This window comes from Schistocerca americana, chromosome X (assembly GCF_021461395.2).
Source record: "Schistocerca americana isolate TAMUIC-IGC-003095 chromosome X, iqSchAmer2.1, whole genome shotgun sequence".
NCBI classification, from domain to species: Eukaryota; Metazoa; Arthropoda; class Insecta; order Orthoptera; family Acrididae; genus Schistocerca; species Schistocerca americana.
In genome coordinates, this window is record NC_060130.1 from 153,562,959 (window position 1) to 153,589,493 (window position 26,535).

Sequence of the window (26,535 nt, forward strand, 5' to 3'; positions counted from 1 at the left end):
CTGAGGCCAGAAAAAGATCCTGCAAGAACAGGACCAATGATGACTGAAGAGAATTGTTCAATATGATAAAAGTGCAACCCTCCTGCAAATTTCAATGCTGGGCCATCAGTGTGCAAACCATTCACTGAAAAATCATTGGTATGGGCCTTTGGAGCTGAAGGTCCACTTGTGCACCCTTGATGACTGCATGAGACAAACCTTTACACCTCAATTGGGCCCATCAACACTGACATTGGACTGTTGATGACTAGTCAGATGAGTCTTGTTTCAAATTGTATTGGGCAGATGGACATGTACTGATATGGAGACAACCTCATGAATCCCTGGACCCTGGATGTCAGCAGGGGACTGTTCAAGATGGTGGAAGCTCTGTAATGGTGTGGGGCATGTGCAATTGGAGTAATATGGAACCCCTGATACTTCTAGATATGACTCTGGCAGGTGGTATGCACATAAGCATCCTATCTGATCACCTGAATCCATTCATGTCCATTGTGCATTCCGATGGACTTGATAATTCCAGCAGGACAATGTGACACCCCACATGTCCAGAATTCCTATAGAGTGGCTCCAGGAACACTCTTCTCCTAAGTTTAAACATTTTTGCTGACAACCAAACTCCCCAGACATGAACATCATTGAGCATATCTGGGGTGCCTTGCGACATTCTGTCCAGAAGAGATATCCACCCACTCATACTCTTATGGATTTATGGACAGCCGTGAAGGATTCATATTGTCAATACCCTCCAGCACTACTTCAGACATTAGTCATGCCCATGCCAGATTGTGTTGTGGCACTTTGGTGTGCCCGCGGGTCCCTACATGATGTTAGGCAAGTGTACCAGTTTCTTTGGCTCTTCAGTGTATATGCAGATGGTTTAAACAGTAGGATGCTATCAGTTGTTCTGTCATTTTTCGTGCCTGTCTTCAGGTTTGTCTGCCTAGTGATTTTATTACCTTTGATGCTGAGCTCTATGCGATTCTTCAAGCTGTGGACCAGATGAAACGTGATCATGGATCTAAATTTCTCATCTGCTCTGATTCACTTAGTGCTCTGAAGACCACCCAGTATATGTTCCCAGCAGATAGAACTGTTCAGAACATCCATGATGCCATCCTGCACTTACAGGGACAAAGAAAGGAGGTATCATTCTGCTGGGTACCAGGAAACATGGGTATGCATTGGAACGAGTTAGCCAGTACCACAACCAAGGAGGTATGTACCCTTCCCAACATAACAGACTGTCCTATCCCTCGGCATGCTGCACTGTCATTACTGCGTAGGTTTATCATGCATCTTTGGGAGGAAGAGTGGCTGGACGTGACGGATAAGAAGTTGCAATCAATAAAAGAGACTGTGAGCTATGGCCCATCTCCTTCTGGGCAGTTAGAATTGATGAAATCCATTTAACATGACTTTGAATAGGACACAGTTCACTGACCCATCACTTCCTTTCCAGATGTGAAGAACCACCTTTCAGAATTTACTGTACTGGTCTTGCAGTTGCAAAGTAATTGTGTCAAATGTAATTGTTGGCTTGGACATCCCAATGCCTACTGAAATCAGAATGACTTTATTTCCACCTATTGGGCACTTTTCCTCTGCAGACTACAACAGTCATGTCGCAAATGGCTAAAATTAATAAGTATTGTACATTAAACCTTCGACCTGTATATGCTGGGCAAGTTTGTGATAGATGGAAAACACATGCAGTGGTTTAAAACTCCTATCGGAAAGGTGGTGCAAAAGCAAAGAGAGCTTCATCACCAATTTACATGAATTCATAGACTTGCTTATGAATGAAACCTGAAGAAAGTCAAAAAGAGAGTGAGAAGAGTAATGTGAGTAGCGTGTGATGAATTCTAAAGTAAAATATTGCTGAAAAATCAGTGTAAAATTCCTAAGGATTTACAATCTTATTTAAAATTACTAAGCAGGTCAAAATCAACTATTGAGCCTCTCAGCGACTATAATGGCATGAAAATTGAAGTTGACAGAAAGAGGACATAAATACTGAAATCATTGTTCCAAAATTGGCTCACGAAGGAAGACTGTCATATTGGTTTTTTTTTCTATGAACCATCACAAAAATGTCAAGATAGCGGATATTGAGATAAGTGATCATAGAAAATTAAACTGACTAAAATTGCTGAACAGTTGGAGATGACCTGGACCATATGAGCTACCTGCAAGATTCTGCATTATGCAAAAGAAATTGTTCTCATAGTAGCAGTTTATTGTATACAGCTGTAGCAATGGATGATGCCAGGTGATGGGAGAGATCACAGGTCACTCGCATTTTTAAGATGCTCAAAACTATAGGCCTGTACCACTGACACCAATATATTGTAGAATTATGTTCATGCATTATGATCTTTTATGTCTCTTCTACAAAAATCAACACTGATTGAGCAAACAGGGATAATGTGAAATTCATTTTGCTCTGTTAGTAGCTGGCCTGAGAATGCCATAGACAACAGCATGCATCTTTATTTCCACAAGATACTCGACACAATTCTCCATTGTCATTTAGTGAACAAAATACAACCTTATCATGGATTGCTCCAGATTTATGACTTGTGTTAGGACTTTGCAGCAGATGGAAGTCAACATGTAATTTTTAACAGGGCAAAATGGACAGTTGTGAGGGAGTGTTGGAAGCTCTGTAAGACTGTTCATGGAACATACTACTGCCTACAGCAGGGAGGCACAGACCACAGCCTGCATGGGGGCCACCGTTGTTCTGATGACTCGCCTCTCACTGTTCATTCTTATAAAGTCTTGTTTTGCTCATCTTTCATTTCCTCCCAGAAAGGAGAGGGCAGGCCTTTGTAGAACTTTGTGTAATGAGCAATTCCATTCTGTTTGACACTGGGGGCAGGGAGATCCCAATTTGGAATAATAACTCATCTAATGGCACAAAAGTTTTGAAGTTCCCAACCTGGACATAACTATACCCCAAGTGGGGAAGATTTAGTGACCATTCTAAATTAATTTGTTAAAAGTAGTCTCTATCATCAAAACTTCACTACACTCTAACACATAACATTTCATCACCATCATCATCATTGTCATCATCATAACCATCATCATCAGCCATCTGATATCCACTGCTGGACAAGAGCTTCCTCTAGATGTTTGCATGCACTATCAGCTTCAGCAATACGAATTGGTGTTGCACCTGCATATCTTCTCATGTCATCTACCTACCTTCCATGAGTGTATCTTCTCAGCCTTTTCTTATTTCTTGGAATCCTGAAAATAGTTTTCTTTGGAATTCTGCTTTCCACCTTCATGAGAATTGTCCAGCTAACCTCTATTTTTCTTTTATCACTGTCATAATTATGTTCCGCATGCTAATTTGTTCCCTGATCCATTGATTTGCCATCCTGTCTCTCCCAGTAATTTTTAACATGTATCTCTCCATATGTTGAATGGTCACGTCTCACTGTCACGAGAAAAAATTGCTTACGCAAACTGTTTGTTAATGTTCAGTTCCATTCACATTAAAAGTCTCATTTTCAAAATTTATTTACTTTACCAAGGTCAGTTTTACTCTTGTATTTACAGCTTGTGGTAGTCATCCAGTAGCAGCAATCACTTTCCATCAGTAATAGATTTTAATACCAACTATTTTTTCAGATTTGTAAAACTGTGTTGGGCTTCTAAGATCAGTTTCAGAGGATAAAGGAATATTTTCAGGTAATGAAATTTGAGCCAAAGTACAATTTCCTGGATACTGTACAGGCTTTGTTTAGGATATTGCATGACTTCTGATAATGTTAATGGGTAATGGTCTCAGCAATGTCAGGAACCACTGGCTTTAATACCAGAAGTCTGTAGTGAAATGCAGGAAGACCTGTACAGGATCAATGACTGGTGCAGAGACAGGCAGTTGACCTTGTGTATAAACAAAAGTAATGTATTGCATATAAATAGATGGAAACAGTACCATCTGTAAAATACCTATCCATAACAACCTGTTATGACCACATAAAACTAATTACAGGAAATCAGATACCGTATAGAGATTCACTGGGAGAATATCAACCAAAAGTAATTCATCTATTAAAGAAGTTGCTTACAAAATATTCATTTGACCAGTTCTTTAGTACTGCACATCAGTCTGCGATCCTTACCATGGTGGACTAACAAAAAGACAGGGAAGATTCAAACAAGGGAAGTATGTTCCATTATGGCATCATTTAGTACAAGAGCATTATGCTCAGAAAACTGCAGAGGAGAATGCTGTAAGAGAGATATTGTGAATCATGAAGAGGTCTGCTGTTGAGAGTCTGAGAGATGATGTTTCAATAGGAGTCAGCCAACATATTACTTCTTTCCACATATGTCCCACAAAATGACCACAATGAGATAATCAGTGAAATTAGAACTTGTATGGGGGTTTACCAACGATCATTCCTCCTATGCACCATTCTCAAATGGAAGAAGAAAGTAGGAAATAATAGTGCTACCTCCACCATACACCATAAAGTGACTTATGGAGTACAGATACAGTCAGTGAAAAAATCTTCATCACCAGGACCTGAACTGCCGACCCAAAAACCATCTACATCTACATCTGTACTCAAAAAGCAGTGATAGTGTTTGTACCAGAGAATATTTGTTGTGCTATATTTATTTATTTCCCCTTACTATTACACAGGAAGAAAGACTGCTGGAATTCCTTCACATGAGCCCAAACTCTGTAATTTTGTCATTATGATAATTAGAGGATCTTGGAGAAGTAATATGTTTCATGCACTGTTTCTGAATATGGGCTCTTGGAATCATGTCAGTAACGCTCATTATGACAAACAGCACATTTCTTGAAATGTCACCCACAGCAGTTTGTTGACAATTTTTGTGATACTCTCATGATGACTAAATGAATCCATGATGAACTGCAAGGCTCTGCTTTAAATCTTTCTATTGCCTCTGTTAATCCAGCTTAGTAAGGGTCCCAGACTGACGAACAATACTCGAGAAGCTTGGTGACATCAACAACCACTGATATTTTGACAATGTCACCTGGCTGCATTCCTGTAAGTTATTTGAACACTGTATACACCAGAAGAAACTCAGGTTACACATTACTCCGGAAATCATCAAAAAAGTATTGTGTAAGAGACTTCTTTTAGCATGAATTACACTTTCTTTGGACTCTTCCAATAAATCCAAGTCTGGTATCTGCCTTCTGCATTTATAGTGCTCTGGACACACACACACACACGCACACACACACACACACACACACACACACACACACACACACACACGTGTGTGTGATTTCAGTGACTGATGTGCATATGTGCATTCAGCGAGACCAAATACGAAGGATTTCTATGGGAAGATATACTGTTTCAGTGTCACAGAAATGGTTAATGCATTACATTTGAAACTATTAAGAATATATGTTTTTAATGTTGAACTAATCACTATTTTTATAAAAATGTCTTGTACATTGTAATATACATTGGTCAAGTGAACTGATATACCCCCCCCCCCTCCCCCCCCCCTCCTTTTCCAATTAGACTCCCACACAGGTACCATCCTTAGCATTTCCCTGTTCCATATTCTAATGTTGAGATAGCCATTCATTTGGCAGTAACAGGAGCAAGTTTCTCTGACCCTGGGATGTGAGGGATCTACCAATTGAGAGGACAAGAGGTCTTGTCATTACAGCACCATTAAGTAATTTTCAGACAGAAACATTATAGCTACTTCAATAAATAATGCCTTAACAAACAACAAAAACTCACAAAGAACGCATACATTTCCTATTGTCCAAAAATATACTTACCTTTTCTGAGATCTTAACATTTCCAGTGTACTGAACAGATCCAGATGACACACGTGACTCAATATTTTCAGCATTTTTCATTGATCCTTCTAAAGGAACTCGAAATGTTGCATAGGGGCTTATGCCTTTTCTATGAGAATGTGAAACTTGCAGTGGTGTAGGCAGGTACACAGACTCCTGTGGTGTTGTACTTAGTGCGACCAGTCCATCATCACTGTCATAAATGGGTGCAACAGTCCTCTTATCTGCTTCTGACATTAAATCCTTCTTCAATGGTTTATCTGGAAGACATGAAATATAATTGTCATTAATCTGTTCCTAAAAACAACACATCATAGACATATTTTTCTCACTGATATGTAAAGGATTGCCCAGTTATACTCTGATTATGATGATTACAATAAAAATAATATTAATTGTTGTTAATATGTTTGTTTTCCAGTTTCCATTTTTCTTTAATTTTGACATATTGCTATGATTTATGTTTTATGGTTAACCATCATAAAATTTCATACAAGACCTTATGACAGGTTGGACTGTACATTTATAGACTGCCAATGAGAAAATATCGCCATATTTATATACAACAAAATGAATTAGGATAGACTGCTTCCCAGCACATATAGGAGGCATCGAGGGGCTGAGAGGCACATTTAAAATGTGTCTGTCTGCCATTCAATGCCTCTATGAGGGTGAGTAGCAATCTATCAGATTCGTATTGTTGTTATTCACCTCCAGATTTTCTGTTGTTTATTATATTATATTAATCATTTTTAGGTTATGTTTGTCAGTGCACAGTTGATAAATGTAGTTTTCAATTAGATACATGTGATCCAGTTTGCTTTATTGAGGCATCTCCAGTGGCCTGAAACTGAAGGTTGGTTAGTTTGTGGGGGGTTGAAGTGACCAGACTACAAAGGCCATCAGTCCTTTTTTCCATGATCATGAAACACCCACAAGGAAGGAAAACAAGCAACAGAGATGACAAGGGATGACACAGAACATGAAAGACACAGAAAAAGACCAGAAAAAAGGAATTAAAAGCACACAGAGTGTTACAGTGGTTGGCCGACCAAGGAAACAAAAAACGGAAAAGCCAACCACCAAGAGACACACTAAAAATCCCAATGTAAAACAGCAGGCCAAAGGCAAGACACAATGCACAAAAGAGACAAGCCCTCAGATTGTTGAAAAAAGCCCCCTGCTCGAATAAAACTCAAAACTCAGCCTGCCATTGCAGTGTAATCCTTATCAAGTGCAGGGAGCATATCAGTCAGTGCAAACGTCTGCCTGAGCGCAGTTAAAAGCGGACAGTCCAACAAAATGTGGACCACTGTCAACATTGAACCACAACAACAGAGAGGTGGGTCCTTGCGGTGCAATAAATAGCTTTGGGTCAGCCACGCGTGCCCAATACTTAGCTGGCAGAGTACAACAGAGTTCTTGTGAGAGGCCTGCAAGGAGGAGCACAGCACACTGGTAGTCTCCTTGATGTCCCAAAGTTTGTTGTGTGAAGGCGGGGTGCACCATTCATCACTCCAGGTACCAATGAACTTCTGCCACAAAACTAACTGGAGATTACACTCCCAAAGGCCAATCGCCAGGGCCAGTGCATCGACAGCCTGTTTGGGCAGCGTGTCAACCCATTCATTACCCGGGATACCACCATGACCCAGGGTCCACACAAAGACCATGGAGCGGCCACAATAGGCAAGAGTATTGAGGGACTCCTGGATAGCCATCACCAGATGAGAGTGAGGAAAACACTGGTTGATAGCTCATAAACCGCTCAGGGAGTCACTACAGATAACAAAGGAATCACCTGAGCAGGAGCGGATATACTCTAGGGCGTGAGAGATGGTGATGAGCACTGCACTGAAAACACTGCAGTCATCCAGCAATGTGCATTGTTCAGATTGTTCCCTAAGAATAAAAGCATACTTAACTCAACCAGGAACCATTGAACCGTTGGTATAGACTACTGGAGAGCCAGGAAACATGGCAAGGATGGAAAGAGAGCGTCAGCAGAGAGCCTCAGGAAGGACTGAGTCTTTCAGGCCATGTGCCAAATCCAGCTGAAGGCATGGACGGGGCACACACCATGGGGGTAGATGCAGATGGGCCTATGAAAGAGGTGGGAGAGTCGTAAAAGGGTAGACCGATCGGCACCCCAGCTGGTGTGACTCAAGGAACATAGAGCGTTAAGATGCCACCAGCATGTTTGTTTAAGCTGCTGAATATGAAGGAGCCAAGTCAACCGGGAGCAGGCCCCTAAGACCCCACCCATGAAGCGAGGTGAGGATATGATGTCCCCATGTTGTATCATATGCGTTCCGCATGTCAAAAAAGATGGCAACCAGATGCCGATGGAAGGCAAATGCCATACAGATGGCAGACTCCAGGCAGTCCAGATTATCGGTGGCAGAGCGGCCCTTACGGAACCCACCGTTGGACGGAGCCAGATGGCCCCGAGACTCAAGTAGCCAACTCAACCTCCGGCTCACCATGCATTTAAGCAACTTGCACAGAATGTTGGCGAGGCTAATGGGGTGGTAGCTGTCCACCTCCAGTGGGTTCTTGCCAGATTTCAACATGGGGATGATGATGCTCTCCCGCCATTGCGATAGGAACTCACCCTCAAACCCAGATACGGTTGAAAAGGTCGAGGAGGGGTCGCTGGCAGTTCACCGAGAGGTGTTTCAGCATCTGATAGTGGATGCAATCCGGCCCGGGAGGCGTATCAGGACAAGCGGCTAGGGCACTTTGGAATTCCCATTCACTGAATGAAGCATTGTATGATTTGGGGTGGCTCACATGGAATAAAAGGCTCCAATGTTCCAACTGCCCTTGCAGGGAGTGAGACGCCAGTGGGTAATTTCTGAAAGTGGAACTCTGAGCATAATTCTCTGCTAAGAGAACATCAGTGTCAATCGTGTCAGAGTCAGTACAGACTGCTCGATTCAGGGAAAGACCAGGTACACTGACGGGGGTCCTATAGCCATACAGACACCTAATCTTGGCCCAAACCTGCAATGGAGAGGTATGGATGCCAATGGTGGAGACATACCTTTCCCAGGACTTCTGCTTCTGCCGGCGAATAAGGCACCGAGCTCAGGCACGGAGTTGCTTAAAGGCAATGATGTGTTCCACTGACGGGTGCCGCTTGTGACGTTGGAGGGCTTGCCTGCGATCGCGAATCACCTCAGCGATCTCTGGTGACCACCAAGGCACAATCCTCTGCCATGAGAACCCATAAGAACAGGTAATTGCAGATTCTGCTGCAAAAATGATGCCGGTGGTGACTGTGTGAACCACCACATCAGTGGCATTATGACAAAGAGGCTCAATAGTGGCAATGGAGGTGAACAAGTCCCTATCAGGCTCATTCAAAGCCCTTCTGGGGAGGTACCTAGAAGAGTGATGTTGCGGCAGTGACAGAAAGATCATAAAGTGGTCACTACCGCACAAGTCGTCATGCACATGCCAGTGGACGAATGGTAGAAGTCCAGGGCTGCAGACCAAAAGGTTGATGGCTGAGTATGTGCCATGTGCCACACTGTAACGTGTGGAGGCGCCATTATTTAAGAGAGAAAGGTCAAGCTGTGCCAACACTTGCTCAATGACAGTGCCTCGGCTAGTTACCACCAATCCACCCCAAAAAGGGTTATGGGCATTGAAGTCGCCCAGTAACAGAAAAGATGGTGGCAGTTGGGCTATCAGTGCAACCAATACGTGCTGTGGGACAACACCATCCAGTGGGAGATAGAGGCTGCAGACAGTAACAGCCCGAGGCATCCTCACCCAAACAGTGACAGCCTCTAAAGGTGTTTGAAGAGGGACACACAGGCTGTAACGAGAGTTAAGGACGTAGACGCAGACTCCACCAGATACCCTCTCATAAGCTGCCTCTTTCTTATAATAACCCCGATAGCCACAGAGGGTGGGGGATCACATTGCCGAAACCAAGTTTTCTAGAGAGCAATGCAGAAGAAAGGGTGAAGGCTGATAAGTTGGCAGAGCTCAGCAAGGTGGTGGAAAAAACTGCCGCAATTCCACTGGAGGATGATACTATTATTAGGCTCTAAAGCCATGAAGTGCTCAATGAGGCAGGTTACACCTCAGGGTCACCTGCTGCCACCGATTGAGGAACTGTGTGAGTGACATCCTTGTGTCTAAGGGTCTGGTGAGATCTAGATCCTCAGCGGACGCCAGAATCTCCACCTTATCCTCAGATGCAGAGCTTGTAAGGAGTGGTGGTATGGGCACCACCACAAGGTCGGGATTCTTCGGTGCTTTCTTCATTTTTGGTTTCTCCCACTGTTCTTTCAGTGGTTCCGGCTGGGAGGGCTTCACTGGGTCAGTCTCAGGGACTGAGGAGGACCGTGAAGCCCTACGACCGGCTACCTGTTGTTGCTTCAGCCACCGGCAGGCGTCCACTTTTCCACTAGTCAGAACCTGGGAAGGGAGTGACCCAAGGGACCCCTTCCTGGTGAGAGGAGCCGAAGAAGACGTACGCTTCTCTGGCTGAGAATTGGGGACTGGTGTCCCTGATGGTTGGGGGGGGGGGGCGGGGGGAATGGGGGGGGAGGTGTTGCTCCTGAAGTAAGTAGTGCACAAGCAACAGGGAGGGAAGTGCCCTCCTACATCAAGGCGGCAGGTGGAGTCTGACGGCTCAGAGAGCCAACTGTACACAATGAAATGGGAGATGGTAGAACCGTTGTCACAGCAGTGGCATAGGTAGATGTCATATGCACAGGATGGAGCCTCTCATATTTTTGCTTAGTCTCAGTGTAGGTCAGGCAGTCCAAGGTCTTATATTCCATTATCTTCTGTTCTTCCTGTAGAATCCTACAGTCTGGTGAGCAAGGGGAATGGTGCTCTCCGCAGTTAACACAGATGAGAGGCGGGGAACATGGAGTATTGGGATGCAAAGGATGTCCATAATCTCCACACGTGATGTTGGAAGTACACCGGGAGGGCATATGGCCAAACTTCCAGTATTTAAAACACCGCATCGGGGGGGGGGGGGGGGGGATTCATGGCTTCACATCACAGCAGTAAACCATCACCTTAACCTTTTCCGGTAATGCGTCACCATCGAAGGCGAAGATGAAGGCACTGATGGCAACCTGATTATCCCTTGAACCCCGACTGACGCGCCAGATGAAGTGAATACCTCGTCATTCTAGGTTGGTGCACAGTTCAACGTCAGACTCCAAAAGAAGGTCCCTGTGGAATATAAGACCCTGAACCGTATTCAAGCTCTTATGGGGTGTGATGGAAACAGAAACATCCCCCAGCTTGTCACAGGTGATGAGCACCCATTACTGGGCAGAGGATGCTGTTTTGATGAAGACTGACCCAAAGTGCATTTTGGACAAGCCCTCCATCACCCAAACTTGTCCTCTAAATGCTCCACAAAAAACTTAGGCTTTGTGGACGTGAATGATTCCCCATCAACTCACGTGCAGATGAGGTACTGGGGGGAATAAGCTTCACTGTCATCCTTAGCCCTGTGTTCCTCCCATGGTGTGGCCAGAGAGGGGAATGATCTTATGTCATATTTTCTTGCATTGAGGTTAGATCTCAATTGCTTAGAGACTGCCGGCAGCTGGCCACCAGCAAGAGAAGATGTGTCATGCAGCACTGTGTGTCATCCGCCCTGATGCCATCCACTCCAAACAAGGGCCCTCCCTACGGGCGCCACCCAGCCGCAGCAAGAGCCACTTGGCAGGATGGCCATTGCTGGGAGTCTCGATGCCCCAGGTAGACAGGCATCTACTCCTTGGCATATGTGGGGAGTTAACAACGCAGGCATCAGCAGAGCGATCCCTGTGTTAGGGGGCTACAACCAACAGGGTACATGGCAGCCCCACCAAAATGGGCTGGCTACCATGCTGGATATCAGGTGCAGAGAAGTCCATGGTCGTCGTCAGCGCAGAAAGCAAGATGGCATAGCGCATGGGAGGAAGCCACACCCAGGAAGGTATCCTCACACAAGAGATGGAGAATGAACGGGACTGCAATGTCACAATGAGAAAGGGGGCTAAAGATCTTAACGTACTATGGACATGGTGCACCATGTAAGGCACCCTTCCCCAATTGGCTTGCTCTTCAGAAAAATTTAGAAGAATGGAGGTCAAACCCTACAGTGGTCAACACAGAAAGGCCGAAACATGTGAGACTTCTTTTAGTCACCTCTTACGACAGGCAGGAATACCTTGGGCCTATTCTTACCCCCAAACCCGCAGGGTGGAAACAGATATAGATTCTCACTTAAATCCAGCACTTTTGATTTACATATCATGCTATTGTGTTTATAAGCCACAACTTGTCCATGTTAAGTTGACAGTTCATGTGGTGGCTGTCAGGAATGGCAGGAAGTGTACCTTGCTCCCAGACTACAAGTGCCGCGGGCAGAGGAACAGTGAGAAGAAGCCAGTGTCAGCTGTTTGCAGCAGTGCTGACATTATTACATGTGTTTATTGCCTTTCAGTGTGTATAGTAATTCTTCGTGTCTAGGGGCAGCTTAAATTTGGCAGCACTCAGAGACAAATGGATATCTTTCAACTAGTGCAAATGTCCTCTGTTTCTGGCAGCACCAGAAAAATCATCCAGTTATTGTGGATAAGCTGTACACACAGTTTTGGTCCTGGCATTTTACTGATTTGTCTGTGCTGATAAGATTTCTTAGCGTTGAAAGTGTAAGAATAGCTTCACCAGAAGAACAGCAAGACACATGTGAAAGACAACAACTCATACTGTAAGTAATAAGCATACATATTGATTTATATAGTGTTTGTAGCTTATAAACAATATAGCACAATACATAAAGTTGAAGTACTGTATTTAAGTGAACACATATAAATTATCTCACATGACTGAAGACACCTTGCTAAAGTAAGGCAAAATGAGCCTGGTAGCACAAAATTACATTTATCAGTAGTGCAGAGACCAATATAACATAAAAATCATTAATGTACTACTAATAACTTAGGTACCCACACAAACAAATATTACAGATTAGCATAGTGACTTGTCATTATGTTACTCGTCTCATGAGCATGGAGAGTTTACAAAATAGACAGATAGAATGGATGTAGACATTTAGCTCCCACTCATTTTCTATCTTATTTACATTCACTCTTTCTTTGTTCTCACGGTGGGAAAAAATCATCAAGGATGTGGAGTAAGTCTCACTTTAGTCTCTAGTACTGTATAATTAGCAGAAAACATTATTGTGATAATATAAATGGGAAGGGGATGTAAGAATGTAAGATTATTTGTAGAGGCCTTTGCACAACGCAGATTTACTAACATTGCATGAGACTTCTGCAATCCAGTTTTGCCGAATAATTATGTCATTCATTATAGCTGCATTATTCTAATTTAGTGCCACTCATGGCAGTCAGTAAAGTTCGGGATGTTATAGGAAAATAGTTTACAACTGAACATATTAGGTGGTTTACACAGTCGTACTTCATTGCCAAAAATCAATTGCAATTGCAATGTTATCCTTAAATCACTGAGTTCAGCAAATGAAAGAACAAAAAAAGTCTGAGTTATTATTGGTCTACAAACACTGTGAAGTACTTCACTATCAACTCCACCACTGGCCAGGTCACTTGCAGAGGTTGCCAGCTTAAACCATGTGATCTGCTGCCAATCTACATCCTATGGCAGGGAGGGCCTTTGCAGGTAGAGACTGCAGTACCCCATCAGAAGAGTTGAAAAGATGTAGACAGGCCAGATAGTGGGCAGTCTTTGTTCAGTCTTGGGGTCACCTACTTTCAGTTAATGAGGCCTGCTAATCAGTTGTCATTACTTGAACTTCTGTGACCTCCAACTGAGTGGATTGTCAACACAACAGGATTCAAAATTTTTGCTCGTTTAGGTGTCACTTTTGCTTTTTGCTTGCTCTCACTGCTTACATTGATTTACTATTTGTTTTTGTGTGTATTTGTGCTTGCTTTTGCTGCTGCACTTATTGCAACTATCTTGTTCTACAGGTTGCACACACTCGCACTGCTAACCTTGTTCTTTTAGCTAATTTCTTTCACATTCTTTGTTCTTGTTATTGTGCAATGATGGCTAGCAATTTACAAAACACAATCCAAGAACCCCCTTTAACTCAAGTTTTCCAGTTTCAGGCCCAGAAAAGGCAACAATTAATATAAATAATGACCCTGATCCTGTCAAATCAAGCAGCAGCAGCACCAACCTCCCCAACTACAGCTCATCCACAACAACTCCAAGAGCTAAAATTTGTGCTTGAGCATTTTACAGAAACATGGAGGACTGGACTGAGTGTCACACTGAGCTCAATGTGCATTTTGCAGCGCATCTGGTGGAAGGTACATTGAAACCTTCTTACTTTCTGGCTATGGTTGGTGTGTTCACTTATGGTCTTACTATTCCCCACCATGCACATTTAAAGTGTAGCCTATAAAGATCTAATAACTGTGCTACACAACTACGATAATTCTCAGGTTGATGTGGCTGTGGTGAGGTATAAATTTTTGCACCTCTGTTGACAACCATATCAGACCTATAAGCAGTGGGTAGCAGAACTGCAAGGCTTAACCTCCCACTGTAAGTTTAAGTGTGAGTGTGGTCAGTACTTTAGAAATGAAATGATTAGAGATGCTGTCACACAAAATGTGTCTGACTCTCACATTTACGTTCAGATTTTAAACTACCCCACCCCCACCCCCAAACAACTGCTTGATTTGATTGAACATCAGGACTCATGTTACATTGCAGTGGCTAGTTTTGATTCCACACCAATTTTTGGTGTGCAGAACACTTGTAAACAGTGTGCGCCCATTAACAGCCAGCCGCAGCACACTAAGTCTCAGTCAGTGCAACAAGCACATACATGCCAATTCCATGACACTAAGTGCTTCCACTGTGGAAAACATGTACTCATACAGGTAGTTTTCTTGCAAAGAAATGAAGTGCAAAAACACTCACTGTATTCAGTCAATACAGTTTCTTCAAAGCCTTGTTGTGATTCTCCAGTAGCCCAGTCAGATTCTAGTGAACCACAGAAAAATTCAAATGCTTCTTCCATTCAAAATCACCTCAAACTTTTTGTCACATTGCAAATTGCCAAACACAAAATTTGCTTGCAATTGTACACTGGTGCTACAGTTACTTTCCTCAATAAAAAGGCATATGAACTGCTAGGCAAGCCAAAATTATGTCAGTCTCAGTCTATGTTGTTTGCCAACAATGAAAATGACATTCTGGTATTAGGTGTGTGCAGCCTCCCCACTACTTTTCACAATGTCACAAAAACAGTTTCATTTATAGTTTTGTGTCCATATGACTGTGAATATACTTTTGGAATGGATTCATTTGACTTGTTTGGCTTTAAAGTACAAGACATGTTTCATTTGTTAACTTTTTTGTGACTGCCACTCCAGTAACTGAACTTTGTGAGAAATTTAATGTCTTATTTCAAGATGCTTTAGGGAGGGCTAACAATTCTGAGGCCCATATCCATATGAAAGACAATGCTCAGCCTTGCTTTGTTCCCACTCACCATGTTCTCCACACCATTTGGAACCAAGTTGCTCAAGAACTATCAGCTTGGCATGAAAGTGTAGCGGTTGCATCCATTGCAGCCAGCCAATGAGCATCGCCATTGGTCATCATAAGGAAGCCATCAGGAAAACTACGGACTTTAAGTCAACAGTGAACCCACAAACTGTGAGTGAATCCTTTTCTTTGCCATGTCCTGAAGAATTAATGGACAAAATGGGTGATGGTCACTTTTATTCAAAGACTGATCTGCGAGATGCTTACTTGTGCAGTTACCTCTTGATGAACAGTCCCAGTGCATTCTTGCTATCAGGAACCATCAAGGGTTATTCAAATTTTTGCATTCGCCATTTTGCAGTGCTTCTACACCTGCTATCTTTCAATGATACTTTTAACAGTTAACAGCCCAGATACTAGTTTGTACAAATTACTTAGGCAATATTGTTGTTTCTGTATTTACTCCTGACAAGCACTTACATGGAAATCCCAGCAACAACACAAATAATGTAGCAGGCATTAGATCGTTAAATGAAATTAAGAATACAAAATTACTTTAAAAATAAATATTAGAAGAAAATAATGATTACAAGAGAGAATTGCTAGCCAGTTATTATCTTCAGAAGGCAAAATGCTTAGTGTTAGCGACATACACATGTAACAGTCAAAGTGACAACACTGTCGAAGAATGAGAAATACCTACCTCTGATGGGTGGGCCCTTCACAACCTAGGATCTCAGTGACTTGTGTTTCCTTTTTAGCCTTCCCAATCTAAATTTACATAGATAATCTGCAAGCCACTGTATGGTGTGTGGCAGAGGGTACCCTGTACCTATGCCTCTCTCCTCCTCGATGGAGGTACTAATAGTTCCGAAAGCTATGATAATGTCATCACTTTTAGATGTTTAGGTTTCCACCATCAGTACATAACCTTTTAGTGCATGAAGGTAACCAACAGCCAGCAAGTCTGTCTTATAATTTATTAGATTTATCAAAGAATTTTTCCTTCCATATCATTAAGATGAAAATAATGTCTGATATGATGAACACAATAGGATATTATTTTGTTCAGAAACATGAATAAAGACAACAGCATTTCAGATTTCATCTATTTAAACACATGAAAGACAAGATATAACTATAAATATGTAAGTTTCTTTTTATTTATAAGATAAGAATATAATAATCCAAGAATGTTATTCGCTATGTAAAAATTTTGCATCAATAGAAATATTTTCAATTTACACATACAATACTTGACATTTTCGCTTTTTTAAATTTAATTTGATGAATTATTTTACACTCATATTCCAACATTTAGAACATTTTTCTTGTAAAAAGTTGTTCTGCAATCAATGATTTGTAGGTCCACATGATGCTTGATTTTATAATTAAGAAAAGACTGTTTAATGTTAATGAGCTGTCTTTGTTCCATAGTAGAAGGAATATAATATCATAAATGTACACAGGCATGGAGTCAAAATACCAAACATTCTGAAGTGCTGTTGGCATGATTAGTTTCATCTCAGGTATTATTAATTGACATTTATATGTAGCTGTTTGGTAACAGTACCTCCAAATGGGTTTGATGAGAACATCTCTTGATTTTTCCTGAGATACATGAAAAGACCAGTGGCAGCTGCTATAAGAACAATAACTGCTGATGCTGTTGGTCCTATTATCAAAAGATCACTATAAAACGTTTTGTCCTCAGATACTGAATGCTCTGCTGTATCGGGTGAAATTGTGGCTGAAAGTAAATTTGACAACAATTAAGAAAATATATAAACTGGATCTGTAAAAATACCTTATTTCTGGAGACTCTGCACAAGTTAGAAACATGGCTAAACTAAAACTGTGTAAACAGAAATATTAGCTCTAATACAGAAGTAGCCATTAATGTTAACCTGCCATCATAATGGTTCATTTCCACTGTTTCAGTCAATGATTTCCTAATACACCATTTGAAACTCTTAACAATCCCTGTTTCTTTCAGTTTATCCATCTCCTTAATTTCTTGCCTTTCTACAGTTTTTCACAAAATGGTTCAAATGGCTCTAAGCACTATGGGACTTGAGATCTGAGGTCATCAGACCCTAGACTTAGAACTACTTAAACCTAACCAACCTAAGGACATCACACACAACCATGCCCGAGGCAGGATTTGAACCTACAACCATAACAGCAATGTGGTTCTGGGCTGAAGCACCTAGAACCACTCAGCCACAGCGGCCGGACTACAATTTTTCAGTTTTAACCAGCAAATCATAAGTAAAATCAGAGTCTACATCTGCCCCTGGATATATTCTGCAGTTTAAAATTTGGTTTTGAAATCTCTCTCTCTCTCTCTCTCTCTCTCTCTCTCTCTCTCTCTCTCTCTCTCTCTCTCTCTCTCAGTATCTCTCTCTCTCTTACCATTACATAATCTCTCTGAAAACTTTTGATGTCTCCATTACTCTTCTGCATATATGATATTCACTCATAATTCTTAATCCAAGTGATAGCAATGATTAAATTATTCTATGTACAAAATTCAACCATATTGCTTTTTCTTCATTCCTTTCCCCTAGTTCTTGCATTCCTACAATTTTTTTCTTTCTCTCCCTTTTCTTACTATCAAATTACAGTCCCCATCACAATAAAATTGTCTTCTCCATTCATACATTCATTTATTTTGTCACACATTGTGTTCAGCAAAATCCATCCTGAAAGAGAGCCTTCAGAAATGTGGAACAATCCATATTATACATAAATAGCCAGAAACAATCACTGCAGGCTATTTCTAATAGGTATACTGTACTAAAACCAATATATGTCTGTTCCTTAACTATGCGAATAATTTTTTTATCTCATCATTGAATGCAATTGACAAAAAGAGAAAATACAAAACGTAACAAGCTAAGCAGTCAAGAGGCAATAAGGACATGTAGAAAATGAGACTGACAGGAAATGCAAAATGGCAAAGCAGGCATGGCTAGGGGAAAAATGCAAGGCTGCAGAGCCATGAATAACTGTGGAAAAGATATATGCCATATATATGAGGTTCATTCAAATGAAACCTGGTCAGTGTATCTACCTTTGCCTTACACGTAATGTGGCACCATATAACTGCGGGTATGGTGGTGCCATCTATTGGTACAGAGACTGATGTGTGCCCACCATTTGATTTTACATGGCGCCAGTGTGGTTTCACACTGACGAGAAGGTGGTCACACAAGTTATAGTCTGCTACCGAACATGCAGGCAAATAAGCAGGAACAATGAGGAGTGATTCGATTTTTGGTGGCGGAGGGAGTTGGAGGCCATCAAATGTATTGACGGATGAAGGCTGTGTATGGTGAGTACAGTCTGAGTCATTCAACTGTAGTGGAATGGCACAAATGATTCCTTGAGGGGTGCGAGTCACTGGAAGACGATGCTGATCCTGGACGGGTTCATCATGTCACCACACCGGAAATGGTTGCGGAAGTGAATGATTTAGTCTTGGACAACTGCAGAATCACCATGGACCTCTAAAACAAGCTATTCACAGATATTGATTCACAATGGACGATGAAGTGTGTGACTGGGCCCAGGCCTGGATCTGACAGCAGCCTACTAGCTTATTCGAGGATGGAATTGACTGTTTAGTGTCACAATGGGATAAATGTGCCAACAGTTTTGGTGACTCTTTTTGAGTATGTGTACTGTGTATAACTACATTTTTAAGTTAATAAAATTGTTAATGTTTCTTTACACTAGTGACCTAGTTTAATTTGAATGCCCCTTATAGTAAAATAACATAGTCGTATGTAGAAAACAGAAGTGTCTGTAAGAATATCATCAGCTCAGATGGCAAGTTAGTACTGAGTAAGGATGAGGAATCTAGGGGTGGAAAGAATATTCAAAGGGGAAATGAACTGTAACACAATATTGGAAGGGAAGAGGAATTTGACTTGATGAGAAGGGGGACACAGCAATGCTGCAGGAAGAATCTGGTAGAGCTATGAAAGACTAAAGTCAAAACAGGGCCCCTGGACTAGATAACATACCCTCAAAATTAGTGAGAGCCCACCTTGGCAAAATCACTTCACTTGGCATACAAGATGGAAAACTTAAATAATAAATTAAAATATACTTAGTTTCACAGTAAATGATAACAGCAAAACAGTTGCAGAATAAAGATTTGTTGAAATCCTTGACCACAGTTTCGGTATATCTAAGTATACCTTCATCAGAATCAAAAATACACCTGAACAGGAAGACTCCTTCATTAGCAAAAAACTTAGCAACATAACTGAGATAGAACAAAAACAAACACTTATAGCTTTAAGTGTCCATGAAAATTACCAAAGTATTATGAGCACAAAAACTTTTAGTCACTTACTAAAATCACATCCAGCAATGGAGATGCATAAAACAATCATGCAAAAGGTATCATCAGTAGTTAAAATTAAAATATCACCTTCATTTGTGCAGCATAATTATGAAGAGACGGTCAATGCGAACATGGCATACTATCAGTACTTAGCCTGTGAAGAGGGTGTGGAAGCACTAGGGCAGACAGGTTCACCAAGAGAGGGCACTTGTGGTATGTGTGAGATATTCACGTACATTAAAACCCGGGATACATACACACGCACATAAAAATTTTAAAAGTTGTGGTAATTCAAACCCTCTGTTTTAATAAATAAAACATATCATAACCAATTAAAACACCTATGTACAATAAAAAATACGAACACCAATTTGCTATGTCCTAATGTCAAGCAGGTGAAGCTTGCACTAAGGAACATATCCAACGAGAGAGGGCACTAGTGTTATGTGCGAGAATCTCATGTAAATTAAAGACTAGGATACATATTAGCAGAAACAAATATAATATTGTAGTAAATTGAAACCATTGGTTGTCATGAATAAAAACCTAACAGATCAATTAAACCACACATACATGTGGAAAACTGTGAACAGCAATCATAAAAAATACATCAAATCCCAACAAGCTAGGAAAGGAGCATTTCACCAGCATCAACAGACAAGAAAACTAGCTTCTAGTCAGCCAGACTATATTTCTTTAGCGCAAGAAGGGGTTTGAAACAATCCAGAAAATTTTTGTTTCCAAGCTGCACCTGTTTGTTAAGAATAAATCCATCTTTTTGAGATAGATGTTTGAAAATTTCTAATTCCTTGAACAAGTCCAGGTTTAACCCTTACTCACTTCATGAAGCAATTCTACATCATCCAGTTTATGGGGTGTATGCTGTACAAGCATTAGATGTCCAGCAAAAGTGAAATTGTACATGTTTTCCCCATTTTTACCTAGCATGTGTTATTTATATCTTACTTTAATGGTTCCACCCATCTGTTCAACATAATAGTTGGGGCAGTCGTTACAAGTAATTTTGTAAACTCTGGATTTACTGCCAAGTTCTTCCCGTGCCCCAATAGTATGGAGCACTATTTGTTTTAAGCTATTGTTTATGGAAAGGCAACTCTGTAACCATATTGCTTCTGTAGAAGTCTCCTTATCTTGTATGATACATTCCCCAAAAATGGAATAGAAATAAAGTTATTACCCTCACTCTTTATTGCCCTGTTATCTCCTAAGGGTGAACATTTTACAGCTGTTTCTTTCCTAACAATGTGGTCAATCAACATAGGGTCTTATCCATTGTTAATAGCTATGGATTTTACTAAATATATTTCTTTTTCTAAACAATCCTGTTCTACAGGTGTGTTCATGGCACAATGGACTGCAGAGTGAACAAAGGCAATTTTGCGAGTTTGTGGATAACAAGAATCTGCTCGGATAATACTATCAGAAAAAGTATTTTTACGAAAATTGTCTTATTTCAATCTGCAGTCCATCATGCTGTAAACAGACCTTTAGAACAGGACTGTTTAGGAAAAGAAATATCTGTAGTAAAATCCATAGCTATTAATAATGGATATGACCCTATGTTAATTGACCAAATTGTTAGGGAAAAAAAAACAGCTGTAAAATGTTCACCATTAGGAGATAACAGGGCGATAAAAAGTTAGTGTAATAACTTTATTTGTGAGTTTCATTATTAGAACACAACCTACGACCAGCTTAGAGACAGAAGTGATGACACTTTCTGCAGGACCTGACCATCAGTTTGCAGGACAATGCTCAAGCACATACAGTGCAAACTGTTACTGATTTGTTTGACTGATGGGGCTGCTAAGTGCTATACCATCTACTGCTCTCCCCTGACTTAAGCCCTCGTAAGTTCAACTCAGTTACTAAACTGAAGGAAACACTTCACGGCATTTGATTCAGAACGGCTACAGGTTCATTGGGCAATGGATCACGCCACTCAAACTGTCAACACAACTAGCACTGCTACGAGTATCCCACAATTTCCACATCGCTAGCAATGGGTTATACACAATGCTGGTGACTTCTTTGAAGGTCAGTAAAACTATGAAACATGTATCTATTTTGTACAAGCTATTAAAGTTCCAACCCTCATATTATTCCAAATTAGGACCCCCCTGCTCCAATGTCTAAGCATATCTTCAATGAATACTACACCATGCCTTGTCTGGAGCTTCCTGTGGGCCTGGAAGGCTGAAATTCCACAAGAGATTCTTGAGCAGAGAACTCACTGAGCCCCCAAATGACTATCCTCCACTACAGAGGATACCAACTGGTGAGAACTTGAGATGGAAGATTAAGAGGAGCCTCAATCATGTCAGGACGGGTGTAGCACCTGTGAAGGCAAACCTGAGCAAGTGGGGCCTAACAAATGAATATGATGACAGATGTGATTGTGGTGAATATCTGGATATGGATTTGTTGTAACTGTTCCAGTTGATGAATTAAGGAAGAGAAGTGAAGAAGCATTGGCCACAGTTCCTATTTTGGGTTGAAAAATTTTCATCTCTGGACATAAAAAATTAAAATAATGTAAGTCAATAACCGGAAATTTTCATGGTAGTTAACACCATGTATTACAAATGGATTTATTAAATTGATTGTTGCAAATACTAATGCATGTAATATGCAGTAGAGTAACTGATCAATCAATTTGGAGAACAGCATATTGAATGTAAGAGCTATTTTGAGCTTGATGTATTTAAAGATTTCAAATACATTAAGTATTTACAAGTCTACAGGTTTAGACATTATAATTTGTGATGGCAGCTACTGTGCTGCACTATCACCTCCTGTCATCAGCCACACTGGCAATTTCTTTCTGCTTCATTATAAAACAGCATGCCCATTTCTGTTGTACAGACATAACAAGTACAACTTTCTGTCCCACCCTCGATGTTTATAGGTCTAAAACACCTGTACAACTCTCCATTTGACTAAAGATGAAATGGTGACTGTGTAAAAATACTGAATATCACTATGTTTATAGAACTGTTTGAACAGTGGTGATGAGAACTGAGCACCAATGTCTGCAAAAATAGTTTGAGGTAGACCTTCAATGTCCAAAATTTTTGTCAGTGCCTGGATAGTGGTCTCTGGTGCAGTAAACGCATTTTTACAACATAAGGGACAGATGGACATCACATCCACCAACAATGATTATGTGGAATAGATCTGTAAATTCACTGTGGAACCTGTACCATGGTTTCATGGTGTAGGCAGGTTTCCAAAATATTATTAAGAGTTACTACTTGATTTTTTGCATATCATCCTCAGCCAAGGGCCGCACTTTTGATGTCCCTATCTACACTGATATGCCAAAACATTATGACTCCTGTTTAATACCACATTTGTCCACCTTTGTAATGTAATAGAGCTGCAATTCCGTGTGGCATGGATTCAAAAAGACATTGGTATGTTTCCAGAACTATGTGTCACGAGATGTCTGCACATGGGACATGTAATCCCTGTAAATTATGGGCCATTTGTTTGTAGGCTTGAAGCTGGCACCCAATAGCATCCAAGATGTGTGCCATTGAGTTTCGATCAGGTGAATTTTCTGGCCAAGACAGCACTGTGAGTTCACTATGATGCTCCTCAAACCACTGTAGCACAATTTCACCTTGTGACATGGACAGCTATTCTGCTGGAAGAAGGAACTGTCATCATGGAGGACATCAAATATGAAGGGACACAGGTGGTCTACAGTAATGTTCATGTGGTTCACAATTGCCATGGTGCCTTTGATTACAATGACAGGCCCCATTTAAGCCCAGTTGAATGTCTCCCAAGATATAATACTGTAATTATCAGCTTGCATCTGCTGTATGATGCATGCTTCAAGTAACTGTTCATGTTAATGATGGCATGCTGTACAAGACAAAACCTGATTCATCAAACCAGGCAATACCTTTCCATTGATTCAGCAGCCAGTCACAATGATCTTGTGCCCACTTCAAACATAACTGACTATGTAATTGGGACAGCAACCTGTTGGAAAGACTCCATGCTAGGACGAATGGACTACCATATCAGTGGCCTGTCAGACATAATCTCCACTAACTATGATGCTGGAAAAGCTGCTGCTTTAATTTTATATATACAGTCCAATTTAGACAGGGTGCTTTACTTCTGTAGTTGTTTGAAGGAGGGCGAGAGGGATGAAAAATTTCCACATCATTCGTAACTGAGAATTATTATTTCCTGAAAAACAACTGAAGTTATTTCAGTGTCTTAGGCACACTCAATTTGTCAAAGCATACTAAATACTGATGGGTCATATGCGTAGCTTCTTGCTTAGAATAAGCCCAAGATTTCCAACACCTTGTATTGGAAAAGCTTAGACTGAAGGTTGCATTCCTGCAGTTTGTGGAACAGTGTATGGAGATTAACCAGATATTCCTATGCTATAGACCTAGTGGCATACATGACACACTAGGGGGGAGACCAAATAAGCTGTATGACTTTGAAATTGCCACAGAGGCATAAATTCCTCATTGGTTTCTTTGATGACAACAAGTGGGATGACCCATTGGTTGATGAGACTAGTGCCTCATAATTTGTTGCACAACCCAAACCTAGAGGAGAAGAGAGGGTAAATTCTTGGCAAACAAACAGGATTGCACCAATGAAGTAGGTTTATGTACACTCAAACACATTACACAGTAACAGATAGCACGTGCACACTCACTGGCAAGAACAGTAACAAGCAGATCAGTAAAAGTAGTGCTAACATCCAAGCAAGAAGAACCCTCAGAGTTTCATGCATCCATACGGGACATCAGAGTTACTTATCAAACTGTTGAAAGGGATTCCTTATTCTTAAATATGGATCTTTGTACCTGTCTGCAAATCAACGTCTCTTATATTAGTGAATAGCAATCTGTCCTTTCTGAATTGTTATAATTATACAGTGAAAATACTACTAGAAATATTTAAGTTATTCTCAGAAGCGTGCAGACACACACACACACACACACACACACACACACACACACACACACACACACACACCCCTCATGGCTCTAGGTACTACAGTCTGTCCTTGGTACCTGGGGCCATGTACATGAGATATTGTTGTGTATATGCGTGAGAATTCAACTTCTGAGGAACGAATTCATCTGAAAGCTTAAATGTTTCTAGTGTTATTTTCAGAGTGCCTATCCATGACTCAACATCTCCCCTGTATGGTGAGTAACAATCTATACTTTCCATATTGTTGTTATTCCACCTTGAACTTTACATTCTTTGATATTTAAGAAAGTAATATCCACATGGAATATATTGTCATTTTTTACTGTAATTAGCTATTCATTGTACTAGATTTTTATTGTGAGGCACATATAATGATACAAAGAGGTCTTTATCCTTAAAGACCTCAGTTGTCTACTTTTTATACAATGTTATACATTTTTCTATAACAAATTCTATGCCACCTTTAGCTATATTTACCACACATTGTGATTTTTCAGGAAATTAAATAATGTAACATGAGTTAGCATTTGTATCAAGACACCTGAGTTCCTTTTCAGATCTATAGTGCAGATTTTTTATGAGACTATTGCATCCTGTTTTTAGGGGAGGCTGCATACACACAAATAGTTGACTTAATGACATAATATTTTAGTTTCCCTAGCAGAATTGTCTCCACAAAAATCAAAACCTTGAAATGTTTGTGGAAAAGCCAATAAGACAATATAGTTTTCTATATTCCAAAAACAATTGATACAAATGTTTGACCACTCATTATCACATCACCTTTATATATACATTGCTGAAGGCAAAAAAATATGCTCATGACCATTGCCATAGCTACAGACTTAAGTGTAGGAAATAAGCAACATTAGGTATACTTGATCAATACTGACAGAAAGGCAATATCAATATTTCTGAAAACTATGGCTTTCCAGTTAATTCTGCATGATGTTATTAATTCATTCTTATATTGCTTGTTGACTTTTAAAATATGTTACATTTAAAATAGGTTATTTTGGTGGCTTCTATTTGATATTTTGGATGCTCACTATAGTAGCGCAGAGTAGTGCTGCCAAGCATTATAGTCACCAAGCTGTAGGAAATGGATGCACAGACTATGACTTGTCTGCCATTGATATGGTGATGGCTTGCCTCTCACCTTTCAGTTCTTGTAATTTTGTTTGCTTTTTTATACTGTTCTTCCTTCTCCTGCCAGAAAGAAAGAGTGTAGGTCCTTGTAGGAACTTAGTTCTTTTGAGCCACACTGTTAAAGAAAAAATATTGTGCTGTGCTGTGCTGTCCTGTGCTGTGCTGTGAAAACATGTGGGTTCATTTTCTTTCTCTCATTCAGTTTTACTTATGACTGCAGGGCATTTAAATTATTAGACCAACTGTTTCTGCAAATATTTTCTCCTTACATATCATTCTATGCAAAAATTGTATACACAAGAATGTGCTGTTTTGTTTTCATCCTTGCAGCCAGCTTTAATAGAAAGCACAAAAGTTGTATTTATGGATTATCAGCTCATGATTAGTATACTGCTATGGTATATGAATCATCCATCAAGAGTGAAACTGTGCGAAATACTATCATTGAAACTACAGCCAGTTTTAACAGAAAACCCATACATTTTCATTTAAAAAATATACAGTCTCTGTCTGTCTGGATGTTTATTAGAATATTGTTTAAAAATTTGAAGTAAATTAGTCACAAGCTTGCTGAAATTTTTGCTAACAAAGTTTTCCCATTGTATATTACTAGCTTAGTGCCCACTGCTTCACTTGTGTAGATTGTATGGTCTCCACAGAGTGTTTTGTTTTTCTTCATTCA

At 40.6% G+C, this 26,535-nt stretch overlaps 1 protein-coding gene across 1 annotated transcript in view; it reads right to left on the reverse strand.

Annotated features, from left to right (window-relative positions):
* The window catches only part of LOC124555875 (Down syndrome cell adhesion molecule-like protein Dscam2), a 238,007-nt gene that overhangs the window by 5,218 nt on the left and 206,254 nt on the right, over positions 1 to 26,535 (reverse strand). Inside the window, exons 13-14 of the mRNA XM_047129937.1 lie at positions 16,923 to 17,099; positions 5,807 to 6,087 (exon numbers count right to left, since the gene is read on the reverse strand). Of these exons, the coding sequence (XP_046985893.1) occupies positions 5,807 to 6,087; positions 16,923 to 17,099 (458 nt within the window). The remainder of the gene's footprint in view (positions 1 to 5,806; positions 6,088 to 16,922; positions 17,100 to 26,535) is intronic.